This window comes from Myxine glutinosa, chromosome 1 (assembly GCF_964187855.1).
Source record: "Myxine glutinosa chromosome 1, kmMyxGlut1.1, whole genome shotgun sequence".
Lineage (NCBI taxonomy): Eukaryota > Metazoa > Chordata > Myxini > Myxiniformes > Myxinidae > Myxine > Myxine glutinosa.
Window position 1 is genome coordinate 224,640,344 of NC_136261.1, and position 16,900 is coordinate 224,657,243.

The 16,900-nt window shown below is 47.7% G+C and overlaps 2 protein-coding genes across 4 annotated transcripts in view; both read right to left on the reverse strand.

Moving 5' to 3' along the window:
- Positions 1 to 16,900, reverse strand: part of LOC144891290 (uncharacterized) — a 981,422-nt gene that overhangs the window by 816,702 nt on the left and 147,820 nt on the right. The window lies entirely within an intron of this gene.
- The window catches only part of SMC4 (structural maintenance of chromosomes 4), a 138,324-nt gene continuing 136,778 nt past the window's right edge, over positions 15,355 to 16,900 (reverse strand). For all 3 annotated transcript variants that reach the window (XM_068127361.2, XM_068127329.2, XM_068127342.2), the window contains one exon: positions 15,355 to 16,556. In XM_068127361.2, the coding sequence (XP_067983462.2) occupies positions 16,395 to 16,556 (162 nt within the window). In that variant the 3' untranslated portion in view covers positions 15,355 to 16,394. The remainder of the gene's footprint in view (positions 16,557 to 16,900) is intronic.

Sequence of the window (16,900 nt, forward strand, 5' to 3'; positions counted from 1 at the left end):
AAATTCATGAAGGTGGTAGCTGGTACCCACACCTTTCTGTTGGCCCAAACAAAATACGGGCAGAGTTTGCATGTATTTGCCCTTGGGGGCACATGGGTTTAGGAAATGATACAGCATCATTGGCTTAATCATGCAGTCCCCTTTGGCGTTGGCGCAGAGGAAAGGAGACACCCGATCCATCACAGCCTTGAAACCTGATGTTGTCCTCTCTCGCTTCGAGATGAAAGTCCTCATAGGCATTTTCTTCCAGAACAGGCTGGCCTTGTCTGCGTTGAAGACTTGCTCTGGTACATTTCTCCTCGATGAGCAAATATGAGACATCTCTTCTCCTCGATGAGCAAAGATGGGACATCCCTTCTCCTCGATGAGCAAAGATGGGACATCCCTTCTCCTCGCTGAGCTGTGCGAGTTGAGCAGGGAAACTTTGAGCTGCCTCGTGGTCTGCTGAGGCACGTTCGCCTGTGAGTTTTACATTGCAGAGACCGTATGGCTGCTTGAAGTGCTCAAACCATCCCCTGCTGGCTTGGAAGGGACTGGGGCCACTCCGTACCCACATCGCTCATGCTTGCAGAAGCCCCTGCACCAGCCAGACTATCGTACATTTGCTTTGCCTTTTCATAAATTAGAGGTCCGCATAAAGGAATGTTCCTCTGGGCGTTTTCCTCTATCCACACATTCAATGCCTTCTCCATTGCTTCGTTGTGACTGTCCCTCATCTGGGTAATCACTTTCTTGCTGGGTCCTGTACTCGCCGCAGCACTTTCCCGAATCGTCTTGTCGTTTTTCCTTATGTAGAGCACAGTCGACTCGTTGATAGTCGCCACATGTCCACAGAGGAGGCTGCCTGTCCACAGAGGAGGCTGCCTGTCCACAGAGGCCACAATCGCACCTCGTGGTAGTCGGTCAAGCAGCTCCACTTTCTCGCTCAAGCTCATGATATTTTTCTGCCTCTTGTGAGTGGACACATCTGCACTACTCTTACGCTTAGGAACCATGATCGAATGATCTGCTTTGTGTTTTAAGGCCTGCTGGTGAAGATGCTTTTAGAACTCTCATGCATGTGGCTGGTGGGGTATGTTTTTGCACCTGCGAACACGTGAAGCAGGGCCGCTAATGTCGAAGCAGTTTACATTTTATGAACCACGGTGTCCACGATTTTATTGATATTTTATCCGCGATTTTACTGCATCCCACTATTTGAATGAGGTGATGAAATATGCAATGATCAATGGAAGAATGCCCATTTGCTTTTTTGAGCAGGAGGGTAGGAGAGTTGTGTTTCGGAGAGGGAGGAGTAGGAGGGGTTGGGAGCGGAAGTTGAGGGCTTGGAGTTTGAGAGGTGGGAGGTAGTAAGACTTCAAGTCACATTTTATATTGCGGTGGTGTTCCGTGGGTCTTTGCTAGTTTTGTAATTCAGTACAGTATTTGTTTTCATGCAATTTTCATGCAATTCAATATCATTTCTGAATTACAAGCTTTAAAAGGGGACATTTACAATTTTATATGGGTCAAAGGTCAATATTTGTCATGACTAGTAATGAAACTTTAGGGATGCTGAAGGCCATATATACACTACATTACCAAAAGTATGTGGACACCCCTTCTAATTAGTGGATTCGGCTGTTTCAGCCACCCACATTTCCGACAAGTATATATCATCAAGCACACAGCCATGCAATCTCCATAGACAAACATTGGCAGTAGAATGGGCCGTACTGAAGAGCTCAGTGACTTTCAACGTGGCTTGTGGCACCGTCATAGAATGCCACTTTTCCAACAAGTCAGTTCATCAAATTTCTGCCCTGCAAGAGCTGCCCCGGTCAACTGTAAGTGCTGTTATTGTGAAGTGGAAATGTCTCGGAGCAACAATAGCTCAGCTGCGAAGTTGTAGGCCACACAAGCTCACAGAACGGGACAGTCGAGTGCTGAAGTGCATAAAAATAGTCTGTCCTCGGTCGCAACACTCACTACCGAGTTCCAAACTGCCTCTGGAAGCAACGTCAGCACAACAATGGTTTGTCAGGAGCTTCCTGAAATGGGTTTCCATGGCCGAGCAACCTCACACAAGCCCAAGATCACCATGCGCAATGCCAAGCATCGGCTGGAGTGGCGTAAAGCTCACCGCCATTGGACTCTGGAACAGTGGAAACGTGTTATCTGGAATGATGAATCATGCTTCACCATCTGGCAGTCTGACAGACTAATCTGGGTTTGGCAGATGCCAGGAGAACACTACCTGCCCGAATGCATAGTGTCAACTGTAAAGTTTGGTGGAGGAGGAATAATGGTCTACGCTGTTCTTCATGCTTCGGGCTAGGCCCCTTAATTCCAGTGAAGGGAAATCTTAACGCTACAGCATACAATGACATTCTAGACGATTGTGTGCTTCCAACTTTGTGGCAACAGTTTGGGGAAGGCCCTTTCCCGTTTCAGCATGACAATGCCCCCGTGCACAAAGCGAGGTCCATACAGAAATGGTTTGTCGTGATCGGTGTGGAAGAACTTGACAAGCCTCCACAGAGTCCTGACCTCAACCCCATTGAACACATTTTGGATGAATTGGAACGCCGACTGCAAGCCAGGCCTAATTGCCCAACATGAGTGCCCGATGTGTCCATCCATTTGTGGCCCTGAATGGATTTCTCTCTTCTCCCCTTCCTGTTCAGGCTGGAGTTCCCCAAGGCAATGTTCTGGGCCCTGTGCTTTTTCTGGTCTACATCAATGATCTCTCCGACTCTCTGGAAAATCCTCTATCTCTTTCCTCTCTATCCCATTATTATGTCTTATGCTAATGACTCCACTCTCTGCCGCTCCACACCTCATCCCTCAGATCGGCAGTCTGCAGCCTACTCACTCTCTGCAGACCTGGACAAAATCACAGACTGGTCAAACAAGTGGAACATGTCTTTCAATCCTGACAAATCTCACACTCTTACTATGTCTCTCCGAGAAGACCGTCTGGACAACCCTCCCATCTACTTTCTCAATCATCCTCTCCAAGAAGTTCCGTCACTCAAGCTCTTGGGTCTCACAATCTGCCATGATCTTTCCTGGGAAAACCACATTTCCAAGCTGGCATCCAATGCCAGTCGCCGACTGGGCATCCTACGTCGTGCGACGTCCTTCCTTGGCACACCTGAGCTCCTCACCGCATAAAAGGCTTTCATCCGCAGCTCAATGGAATACTGCTCTCCCCTCTGGGCTGGTGCTCCTGCCTCACACCTAGCACGGCTTCACGCTGTTGAAACCAAAGCTTTCAGAATCATTGGAATCTCCCGCGATGAAGGTAACTCTGAGGGCCTTTCACTCACTCACCGCAAGCAGGTTGTGGTCTTTCTGTCTTCTACCGACTCCTCTCTGGCCTTGCCCGCCTAGCCCTGTCTGTGCTCTGTCCCCCAAGTACTCCTACAGGTCACACAAGATCTGCCTGCAACCCTCTTCTGGTGAAACTGCCAAAATCAAGACTCTCTATTCACCTTCACTCTTTCATGCCTCTTTTCTCCCGCCTCTGGAACAAACTCCCTCACTCTCTTCAATCCCACTCCTCCCTCCAGGTCTTCAAGACAGCTGTTCACCACCATCCCTTATCTTCCCCCATCCAAAGCCTTGATCTTTTCTACCCCCGTTAATTCACCCCAGATCCACTTTTATGAAATACCGACTTCTTTCCTGGAAGTCCGAGCTGTGTCCATGTGTTTTTTTTTTCAACTCAACTGGACTACCGTCCAGTTGAGTTCATCACATACTGAACCCTCCGGCGTCCGTCGTCGTCGTCTGTTAACTTTTCGACGTTAACACTCCAGCGTCCACAAATATCAACCGATTCTGGTCAAACTTGACATGCAGCATCCTTACCCCAAGGACCAGGTTGGTATTACATTTCAGCCCGATCCGTTGAAAAATGGCAGACTTAGGCGACCATTTTGTTTTTGGTCATGAAAACGTTAACACTCTAGCGTCCACAAATATTAACAGATTTTGATCAAACTTAGAATGTTTAACCCTTTCCACACAAGGTAGGTTGCTATTGCATTCCAACCCGATCCGTCACAAAATGGCCGCCATATTGTTTTCAGCTCCGAAATGACGTTAAGACTTTAACGTCCACAAATATTTATGGATTTTGATCAAACTTGGTGTGTGAAGTTGTCCAGTCAGTTCAGTTGAGTTTTCCTTCCCTGGAAGCTCGTTTACTACGTGTTTTTTTACTTCCCCCACCCCCCTTCCCACGCCTCCCCCCCCAAGCTCTCTCCCTTCCACAGATCTCCCGATCTCCCTGCTCTCAAATGTTGTACTTGTGTGCTTCCCCTCTCCCCATCTGGTCTCCCGCTCCCATTATTACGTCTTATGTGTCCGTTTGTTTGTTTTTGTCCTTAATGTTAGCTCTTACACGAGCCTCGATCTTGTATCCAAAAAAAAAAAAATGCTCTTGTGGCTGAATGGAAGCAAATCCCCGCAGCAATGTTCCTTCCCAACTTATTCTCCTTCCCAGTTCCTTCCTAGTGGAAAGCCTTCCCAGAAGAGTGGAGGCTGTTATAGCAGCAAAGGGGGACCAACTCCATGTTAATGCCCATGATTTTGGAATGACATGTTTGATGTTCTTTTGGTCATGTAGTGTCTGTACACTGTATATGTCGTTACATTTCTTGATGTATGTAAATTTGGGGAAAGGTTTGTACATTTGCATTCCCTTGTGTCTCCGATTTTAGTTTATAAAGTAAAATCTTAGTTCATCTGAATTCGATTAACTAAATGAAAGCAAAGACTTTGGAGCTTGTATTTTTCATTTCGGACCTCTGCACCATTGTTTCAGCCGTTTTCGTTTTTAACAGCGCCGCTATCTGCATTCGATTAAAACGGAAAAGCTTAGTCAGCTGCTGGCATCCTGCAAGTTCTTCCTGTTTTTATTCCATGGCCACTATAGTTATGGCCACACATTTGGGCTTTCATATAAAACTAGAATGGCACTCAGTGGAGAGCAAACCTCCGCCAGTTGAACAGTTTACGTTTTGTATCCCAGAGTAGACCAGAAAATCACAATACAGAATCACATTCAATCAAAATCATCCGTCCACAACTTTTTGAGATATCCTACTTTGTATCGTTTTTGGCCCTTTCTCGCAATGGTGAAGAATCACTTAAAAATTTCTACTAGCCGAATCCGTATCTTCACCAAAAATCTAATAATTTCGTCCTCGTCACATACACTACCTCTCTCCATCCACCTTTGGTAGCGGAGGTAACTCGAACGGCACTCCGTAGGGAGCAAACATCCACCAGGCTGAACATTTTATGGTTTGTATCCCACTGATGGGCCGGATCTGGATTCAGACCTGAACCAAAATCTAATCAGCTTATTGTTGTAACCAAACCACCTCGTCCACCAAGTTTTGTCATAGGTCATGCACAACTTTTTGAAATGTCGTTTTTAGCCCTATTTCTGAATGGTGAAGATTCATTTTTAGCTCACCTGGAACGAAGTTCAGGGGAGCTTACGCGATGGCGCGTTGTCAGTCCGTCCATAAACACTTGAAACTTCTTCTCCGAAAACGCTGATGGGTTTGCGACCAAATGATATTTGTTGTGTTATGACTAAAGTTTGTTCACGGCATTAAAAAAAATCGGGGTCTAAGGGGGTTTACCGGGGGTCAAAGTGGATCCAAGTTTGACCCCCAAAATAGCAATTTGCTTTTTCACCTGAAACTACACACACTATTTCGATGAAACTTGACCACAACCTTCACCACCCGTGATGTACCAAAGTTTGTTCACGGCATTAAAAAAAACAAAAAAAAACTGCCCCTTTGGGAGTTACGGGGAGAGCGGGGGGGGTTTTGCCCCCCAAAATAGGTATTTGCTTTCTTCTCAGAAACTACACACGCAGTTTCGATGAAACTTGACCACAACCTTCACCACCCACGATGCACCTAAGTATTGTCGCGTAACCGTGATTAACACCACAGTTACGGATGACCGATTGCGAGACTTTACACTCCCGAGGCGAAAACTCAATGGCGGACTCAAGTTCAACACCAACGCGCGGAAGGCCAGACGCAGCGAAGGCTCCGCAACCTTATCTATTAAAATCAAACACCCAGGAAAACTGCGTTCAGATATTATGTACAAAAAGTAATATAAGGGTTTATTAGGAAAAGTAAAGCCAGTGAAAAAGCCCGCCGGTAAATCTAATAACTCTAATAAACCTAAATCGGGACGTCCCCACACGACTGACAGCTAACACAAACGAGGGAGATTAATCACGAAAATAACACGTCCCGTCGTTCAAAATATACGCGGAGATCGGGCTTATCTGTCTTTGTCGTCTTGTATTGTTGGTGTCCAGCACCGCTCCTTCCGGCCCGATCGCACACCACGAGGCCCCTCGCTCCAAGCACCACGCGTCCGACGCAGGCCAGCGGCTCCACTTGACCAGGGACAGGAAGGACTCCTTTCAACTCCACTCGACTCGACGACGCGGGAGTGCTGGCAGCCAAGTGCCAACGAACTGCTCAGTGCCAACTGGGTGTGCTCTCGTGTGTCTCCTGCGACTCCCTACAACCCGAACTGCACTCGAACTGCGACTGGAATGGCGTGTCCTCTCCAACTCTCCACCACCGCTCAACTCTCTGGTGCCTGCCTGCGTCTGCCAGTGCCTGCCACGAACTCAACTCAACTCCTGAAATGGCGTCCGACCGTCGCCTATATTGGTGGCCGATGACGTCACATTGCGCACTCCTCAGCCAATCAAAGCCTCCCGCGACTCCTGACATCTCCCCCGTTACGCGACCCTGCGGTCCTGGCATAACACGTGCCGGCCAGGTTTGTAGGCCTTTGGAGGTGTACACGGTGGCGGCCAATCGTGGCGGTGTTTTTGACCTGGTTTCCTGTCAATTTAATACGAAGTCCTTGTCAGGGAAAGGGGGATTATTTAATGTTGCGCTAAGGACCTAACTAATGTTTATGTGGTTTGCAGTGCCATAAAGGACAAAGGTTTGATTACTAGGTGAGACTCACAGGGGCGTTACCTTTAACCCCTCACTATTTAACACTCGAATCTCCAGGTAGATCCACACTCATACATCTTACCCCGACAACCGCCTGAACATCAATAACTTATTACATGTAGAGTCCCTGTCACGACAGCCGAATACCTACCTATTCAGATCTACCTAGCTCTAGATGTTGCATTACCAAATTCATAACACAGCCCCCCCCCTGGAACCGTAGCTCCTGCAAGGTTCACCGCAGGGCTACCATTCCAGCCTTAACACTTACTGTCTCACACTTAATTAACCTATGAAATAAATCAGGAAGGGCTGTGGGAAGTGAGTCAGACTACCTACCTACACTTCCTTAACATGCTGAACCCCTTAACCATCATGCAAGTATGTACATCTTCTTTGTTGTTCCTGTGGAGGGAGGAAACAACAACACACAACACTAACTTAACCACAAAACTTAACCATCTTTCCAAAACTCAAAACTCTAACCTTTGTACATACCCCGGTCTACAGACCGCGTCCCCCGGTGGATGCCACAAGACTCAACCTTACCTGCGGGGCCATCCCCAATGCATCCCCCCTAAATTTCCACGGGCCCTGTCCAGATGTTACAGGTGAGTGACACGGCTCGGTGGATTTCGCCCACATTCATGCAACACAGACCCCTTAACCACTCATTCTCATTCCATAGGTCATCAAGGCATTTCAAAAATCAACAAAGCACTTATTCCCAATACACCCCCTGCAGGACCATGGCATTGATGTCATTCACGTGTGTGGGCATTCCTCAACTAGGCAGCGGGGAGGTACCGCACAAAAAGATGGTGGGGGCGCATCAGGCTGTGGTGCCCGCAGTCCCAAAAACAAGTCAACCGACTTACAAGTTCATTGCCCCCCCCCCCCTTTACCTCTTGGCCCCATGACAGCCCAACAGCCCCTTTCCGCCGTTACCTCGCCGGTGAGGGTCTCCACACACACCAGGCTCCTTTGCCTCCTGCTTTCGCGCAGCAACACGGGTCACCGGGGGACTTCCTCACCCCGCGGCGCCCAACCAGACCCTCCACCGACGAGCTCCAATTTCCAGTTACCACCGGCTGCCAGGGGTAATTGCCGCAGAGGGGGGCCCGCAGGCATCGCTCCTCAGAGCTTGCTCTGTACCTGCGGACACACACACCTTCCCCACCCACAAGACCCCAAAACACACTTCCTCCCCCACTGCCATTCAATTCTCCACACAACTCAGCACAATTCAGTACAATTCATAGATGGTGTAAAAGGTGTTACAAGGCTTGCCATGGCCTGCCAATGTGAAATCCCATTCACAGTTCGAATCATTGAATCCTTACACATTTCCATTAGCACATTTCCAAAAAGCACAATTATCGCCCCTCATTATCTCCAATAATCATCACTCACTCTCCAGGTTCCACTCTCACGACCACATCAAAACACCTAACCACAATACAAAAACATACGCCACCCACAAGACACTGTGGCTCCCATTCCATCCCCTCACCGGCCATGTCATCACTCTCACCCGCCTCCCAACTCCAATTTACATGTCCCCAAGTTCCAAAGCAAGTCCTGAAGCCTGGGACAGTACTCCTCAAAACACTCACCTCAAGTGCAGGTAGTTGCAGGTTGGTCAGGTTCAAGAGTGTCATCCACCACACCTAATTTCCAAAATTTCACATTGGGCCTACCAAATACTTCCACATTTCTCTTTTGTCCCCACTACACTGGCAGGTATGTGGATCCGCATCCAACGGTGATCATCACTACACAACTACCTATGGCCACGACAGCTCTGCACCTCTACCGTGCAAGGGTCACCGGGACAAGGTGAGCAGTCAAAATGCCAACATGGCCCATGAGTGTCCATAAGGGTGCGACCCACCATCCATCCTTCGGCCCCCCTGCGAGGAACACAGCTGCAGCAGCCCCAGCTGGCCAATGTGGTGAGCACTTGCTGCCACAACACACACTACCGCACACACAACCTCGGCCCTGGGGGGCACGGTCGCAGTGCGTGGCATCCCTACAGCCACGTCCCCTGCACCTCCCCATCATCCCCCAGTCCGACTACAGAACTGCAGCCCCCCAGTGCTCACCCACACTTGACCACACCAAGGTCCAGTCAACAGCCATGCTCCACCAGGAGACCCACCCAGAAGACATGGTCCACACACCTCGGACACGCACAGCACCACGTTGACCCTCAGGCTACACAACTACATCCCCATCATCCCGCGTCCCAAATATCAGCACAGTTGCCCCCGCAACCAGTTGAAAGCTGTGTCTTGCTACCCTATTAATTTCATCACAGCCTCCAACACTTTGGTCTACACACCTGGATCAATAATGGCGTCACTGTACAGTGTCCACCATGGCATTTCAAAATCCACCCTTAAATTTCCATCTAACCCACAGATTACCCATGCCAACCATTTGTCACATTTTACTAACCTCACCAAAGAAAGATGCTTTGCCATACACATGCCAGCCGAGCATGGCCCATATGCTCGGCTCGTTCTAGTTTCCTGCACACTCTATTGCTATTGGCCCAGGCGGAGGTGGTGGTCCTCTGTCTGGCACCTGTGGACCTCCTCTGTCTGGCACCTGCGGACCTACTGGGGGCCCCCTCCTTTCTGGACTGCGAAGCCTGTCAGGAGGTGGGGGCCCATATGGTTGCCGACAATTCCTCTGACTGTGCCCTCTTCTCCCACATCTAAAACAAGTCCCCAAGAACGGACCCCTCTGGTAGCCAGGCGGAGCCCCCCTTTCTCCCGGCCCAGCCCGATAAAAATCAGGCCGTCCCGATGACCAACCTGGACCACCCTGTCGTGACTCGCTCCCTGCAAATTGTCCCCCCATCAAATTTGTCAGCTGGCGGCTGATCCCCCTTAACATTCGCCCGATGTCATCCTCTGGCTTTTCCCGATCCCGCACCTCGGTCTGCCGTACCGTCACAGGTGCCCTCTCCGATGCGCGGTTCGACCTTCTCAAAAAGGTCAGTCTCGCCGCGCATTCCGCTGCCCGGTGCACCGTGGGTGGGTCCTGTAACTCCACCAACGTCCGGACCTCAGGATCAGGGAGAGCCGCCATAAATTTTTCTATCGCCAGCTTGTCCCACGCCTGTGCTGGTAGGTCCCTGTATGCTATCCTCACAGACTGGTATATATCCTGGGCCAGCTCCTGCAACGTCTCATTAGGCTTTTGCCTGCGATGCAGCAGCTGTGCCCTGACCAGGTCGCACCTTGCGCCTGTCCCGTACCTGTTATTCAAGGCCTCACAAATAGCCTTGCTGGTCAATATTCCCTCTGGGACTACGTTCAACACGTCGGCGGCTGACCCACGCAGTGTCGCCACCAGATTCCCCATTCGCTCCCGCTCTCCCCAACCATTGAGCTGAGACACGCACTCAAATTGTGTCAGGAAAGCCTCGAGGCTCCCTGATCCGTCAAAATGTACGAGGGGGATTGTTTTTCCAGAGACTCTATTCCCCGATTCCTCTCTGTCCAAATCCAGTCCGGGGCCAAAACACCCCCCCAACTGGGTATTCCGTTTCGGAGCCTCTGGTGTCCAAATGTGGCTCGTGGTGAGGGTCTCCTGGGTCACTTTAATCTGGTCCTGAAGATGTTTAACCGACCTACTCACCTCTTCCTTCAGGCTCTCTTGAACCCGACCAACCTCCTTCTTGATGGTATTGTCCCAGATCTCCAGTCGCTCCTGCATAAAATCACTCACCCTTTCATTATCCATTAGTGGCCCCCACAGGCCTTTCTCAATTAACCCTTGCTCCTGCTCTTTTATGCGGGTTTCCAACCCCCTCACCTCCTCGGCCAATTTGCCCCCCTGCCGGTTGAGCAGTCCCCATTCCTCACTCTGCTGTAGCATTCTGGCATCCACCCGGCCCCGATAGCCTTCCAGGTCCCCATTTGCTTTATCAATTCGAGCATTTGTGGCACCAATCTGACCCTCCAACTTTTCCCCCATTTGGACAGCCTGCGTCACGCCCTCCTCTATTTTTGACATTAATTCTTCCCGTTTCAATTCAATTTCCACCCCTATGGCTTTTTCCATCTCCCCCATTTGAGTTTCTACTTCACCCTCCAATTTCCCCAGTCTGTCCGTAATTTGGTTTTGCACTCTCCCTTCTATGCCATCAATTCGTTCCCCCAGCTGCTGTGCCATTTCCCCAATTTTTTCTTCCAATTGTTCATTCCTTTCCTTTGTTTCATTCCCTTGTTCATTCATTTGTTCATTCATCACCTCCATTTTTCCCTCCAATCCAACGATTTTGCTGTCCATCCCTTCGATTTGTTCTTTCAATCCCTCCTTTAATCCTTCAATTTTATCACTCTGGGCATTCAGTTCCCCTTTCAATCCTTTAATTTGGTCACTCATGTCCTTCAGTCCTTCCCTCCATTCCTTCCCCTGGGACTCCATTTTATTTTCCATCCCACTTTTCATTTGTCCCATTTGTTCCTCCAATCGCTCACCCTGAGCATCCATCCGGTTCCCCAATCGCTCACTCTGAGCGGTCATGTCTCCCATCTGCTTTCCCAATCGCTCACTGTTCTTTTCCATCCCTTCCATTTTTCGAAGCAATTGACCCAACATCTGGTCGGTTGTCGGGGCCGTTCCTACTACTCCCGACTCCCCGGTGGTGCTCGGGACGTTGGTGCTCGGGACGAGGGAGGTTCCAAGGCTCACCTCTGCATCTAATTCCCCTATTTCCGGCTCACTCCCAACGCTGACGGAGGCCTCGCTACGCACCTCCATTTCGTCGACCTCCGACATCCGCTTTTCGGAAGGTCGTTCCCCGCGCGCGTATTTATTTCAATTCCAAAAACACAATTTAAATTTGACGAAGACGCGATATCGCGCTCCGTATGCCCAATTGATTATTAAATTTCTCCGCCTCGCCTATAACAATTTTGCGTTCGAACGTCGGGCGCAATGTACGCCCGACCGTGTCGATGTCGCCCCGCGGACAAAAAAATTTGTCCGACCGTGTCGATGTCTCGCCGCGGACAAAAAAATTTGTCCGACGGGTTCAAATCCCACTCCTGACACCACTTGTCGCGTAACCGTGATTAACACCACAGTTACGGATGACCGATTGCGAGACTTTACACTCCCGAGGCGAAAACTCAATGGCGGACTCAAGTTCAACACCAACGCGCGGAAGGCCAGACGCAGCGAAGGCTCCGCAACCTTATCTATTAAAATCAAACACCCAGGAAAACTGCGTTCAGATATTATGTACAAAAAGTAATATAAGGGTTTATTAGGAAAAGTAAAGCCAGTGAAAAAGCCCGCCGGTAAATCTAATAACTCTAATAAACCTAAATCGGGACGTCCCCACACGACTGACAGCAAACACAAACGAGGGAGATTAATCACGAAAATAACACGTCCCGTCGTTCAAAATATACGCGGAGATCGGGCTTATCTGTCTTTGTCGTCTTGTATTGTTGGTGTCCAGCACCGCTCCTTCCGGCCCGATCGCACACCACGAGGCCCCTCGCTCCAAGCACCACGCGTCCGACGCAGGCCAGCGGCTCCACTTGACCAGGGACAGGAAGGACTCCTTTCAACTCCACTCGACTCGACGACGCGGGAGTGCTGGCAGCCAAGTGCCAACGAACTGCTCAGTGCCAACTGGGTGTGCTCTCGTGTGTCTCCTGCGACTCCCTACAACCCGAACTGCACTCGAACTGCGACTGGAATGGCGTGTCCTCTCCAACTCTCCACCACCGCTCAACTCTCTGGTGCCTGCCTGCGTCTGCCAGTGCCTGCCACGAACTCAACTCAACTCCTGAAATGGCGTCCGACCGTCGCCTATATTGGTGGCCGATGACGTCACATTGCGCACTCCTCAGCCAATCAAAGCCTCCCGCGACTCCTGACATCTCCCCCGTTACGCGACCCTGCGGTCCTGGCATAACACGTGCCGGCCAGGTTTGTAGGCCTTTGGAGGTGTACACGGTGGCGGCCAATCGTGGCGGTGTTTTTGACCTGGTTTCCTGTCAATTTAATACGAAGTCCTTGTCAGGGAAAGGGGGATTATTTAATGTTGCGCTAAGGACCTAACTAATGTTTATGTGGTTTGCAGTGCCATAAAGGACAAAGGTTTGATTACTAGGTGAGACTCACAGGGGCGTTACCTTTAACCCCTCACTATTTAACACTCGAATCTCCAGGTAGATCCACACTCATACATCTTACCCCGACAACCGCCTGAACATCAATAACTTATTACATGTAGAGTCCCTGTCACGACAGCCGAATACCTACCTATTCAGATCTACCTAGCTCTAGATGTTGCATTACCAAATTCATAACAGTATGTTTACGGCATTAAAAAATATGTCAGCCCATGCCGTGTGTATATATATATATATATACTGTATATATATATCACATTATCTGAAAAGGTTGTGGGCGGATTCAGGCAGAATTGGTGGACAGGTTGGGTATGTGACAAGGACAAATCCATTTGATTTTGGTGAAGATCTGGATACTAGAATTTGTGATTGCTCAGCTTTGAGAGATGGGGCCAAAAAACATATAGCACGATATTTCAAAAAAGTTGTGGACGGATTCGGCCAAAACTTGGCGGAGGGGTTGGGTATGACTGTGAGGAGGATGAATTGGCTATGTTCTAGTGAAGATCCGGATCCGAGAATTTTTTTACGTGATTCTTCACCATTGAGAGATGGGGCTAAAACCAATATATAGCAGGATATCTCAAAAAGTTGACGACAGATTCGGACAAAACTTGGTGGATGATTTGGGTAGATGACAAGGACGAATCAATTCGATTTTGTTTAATGTATGGATCCAGATCCAGCCTATCAGTGGGATACAAAACATAAACTGTTCAGCCTGGCAGAGGTATGCTCTCTACAGAATGCCATTCTAGTTCCTCAATGTTTTTACAAATATGCATTATGTTGTTGGTATAACTAGAATATAAGACTTGTCGCTTCGCTGATGGGAATAGCAATGTCATCGAGGTAGATTTGCGTATGGACGTGAGAGGAATTTTGAGGTTATGTGCGTCCTCTCCCCCATAAAGCACCATGTCGCATCAGTCCGCCACTCCTCACATATGGAGAATTTACAGTGTAGACTGTAGAGGGAGGGGAAGAGGGAAATGCTGCAATTTTTGGTTACATAATAAATAGATGGTATAGTGTTTTGAGAGAAAATAAACAAAAATTAACTTTCACCCTTTAAAATCCGTGCGAATAAATTATTGAAATATCAGCTGCTTTTTTGTTCGTATCCTTTTCTCACTTGTGTTGCAAGTAGAGTGTCCTGCTTTGTGATGCTTTAAAAAGGTGGTGTATAGTCAGAAATACTGTTTGATAGGGCAATATATTACTGTTATATTAATAAAATGGAAATGTTGAACAAAAGTATTGAATACTAGCCGAAACCCGTGGAACATCCACGGAAGGGAGGATGTGGTGTATGGATAGAGTGTACCATTATGGATGGCATAGGGGATTTGCTTGTCCGAGTAAGAGTTAGGAAGAAAGATGAGAATGAAGAGTGCGTATATGAACAACGATCGCCGACACCGGCACAAATGCATGCTCTGGATTGTCCACTCAGTGGACGGCTTGCTTTCGCCTTCGCCTGTCCAATCAGCGAACGGCTTGCTTCGCCTTCGCCCAGCAGACGCCAATACGATGGCGTCGTAAGATGGCGTTGTAAGATGGCGTCGTATCGGCAGTTAATCGGATGCTTTTGGGCCCCAACGTCGGCTAATTCAGATTTTTCGAGTATGGCTGTACGTGATAAACAAAGAGCGCGGTTCGTAGATCGTAAATCCATTAGTCCCGTTCGCATCGGGTCACTGGGTGCGGCGTAAAAGGGATAACAAAGTCGAGTCCTTACGCTATTATTATATAGATAGCAAGTGTTTCCTGAATCGATATGAGAAACAAGATTGAATGAGGCTCACCATTATTATAAGTGAAGAAGATGAAGGAGGAAGAGTTTTTCTTTTAATGTAAATAAAACCGGCCCGTCTATCCTTACCTTACACAACTATATCAGGCTGTTTGCAGATTGCCAAGCATATAATTGATAAAAAGATGGAGATCAGAATTGATGGCGAATAAATCCCCTAAGGAACAACTGTTGACGGACGGACGCACGCACGCACGTCAAGACCGAGCTCATTTTATATTGTAAGTGTCCACATGTGATTGTAATTACAATCAGACAAAAAAAGGTTTTTATTACTTTTAAGAAACGAGTTTGCACTAAACATAAAGAATATTCTGCCTATAACACTCCTTCAATATTCCCTTGCGCTTGTAAAGTTGGAGGAGACTTTTGCCATATTTTTAATGACAAATTGACAATTTTATGCATTGTAAAAAATATATAGATATTTCAACATTAATTTTCCATAATGTTGAGAGCAACACAGGCCTGTAAAAAAAAAAAAAACCTATTCATAACTACAATATCAAAAGCAATTTTCATTCTCAACTGCACACCTTTAAAATACCTTCAAGAGTCTTTCTCCAGTGAACGCTTCTGGATGAATTTATTTACAAATCTCCAGCAGTCTTCTCTGTCTCCATAACCTTAATATTCACTCTTTGTAACCCATAAACTCGGGCCGAGATCCTCTTCCTATCACCTCCAAAGAATGCACATTTTTATCTGCCGTGGACAAGGCAATGACCAAAACAACGTATTAAAATTTAAGAATTCACAAATATTATTTGAATTCACAATTCATTGTGAATTGTGAATTCACATGTGAAAGAATTCACAACACTGTTGTGTGCTTTAAAGCAGCTGCAATTTTCAGGTATTTGCCAATGCTACACTGTTTAGAATTGGCATTGTGATACAAAAATCAAAGTTGGGAAATCACCGAAGGGTCAGTTCTTAGATGGTTGAATTTACTTTTGGTTTACAAATCAAGAGTTTAGAATAATGAATGAAACTTCTAGTGGCATCTGAAAGTCTTCCAATTGTCAGACTATCAGCTGTAGCCCTTCTCATGTTGCTTGACAGGAGATTATACACGTGTTAAGATGATGGATTACTGGTGAATGAGCTATGCTAATAACGAAATGTGGCACATTTTATCTATAACTGCATTTTTTTTTTTACAGATAAAAATGATGCAACACGAAAATAGAAACTATTTACAATCTTACACTGGACAAAGCTTGAGGAATTAGAAAATCTGTTCGGCTCACTGTATCAATCCAAAAACCGAGATGTAGCTTGGGATGCGAAACGTACATGGGGAACACAGAATAAAGAGCCAAATAGTTTTTCATTTAGCACGCAGTTATGTATCAAAATAACAGACTGAAAATCAGCTTGAAAGTGCTAGCAAAGTCCGAATTAGCCTAAGGTGGTGATTTGGGGTAATACGATGGTCTTTGGGTTGATGGCAACAGACTTGGTCGTGCTACTCGTTTTGTAGATGCCGATGAGTCGATCAGCCATCTCAAACATGTTGTTTCGCAGTGAGATGATGATAAACTGGGCGTTCTTGGTCTGCTCCTAAACATCACAAAAGAAAAGTGGAACAGGGTCAGCAGAGTCAGCTTAAGTATTCAGAACAGTGCCAATGTTTTGTGCACAACAAATTAGCAAATTGGGTGCGTAACAACCAAAAAGGGGCTGCCAGGATAGCTCAAGAGGTACGTGCACTCGCCTTTGAATCTCTACCTAGCTATAAACTATCACCCTGGTATTTCACTGGCAAGGTGACTTATCGGTTTGCGTAGTGCATCGGAAAAAGGTCAAGCCAGAGGACTCGCCTGCCAGCAATGGCAGAGTTGGTGGATCCTACGGTGTATATATTTTTTGTATACAGAATCGAGGCCCGTGTAAGAGCTAACACA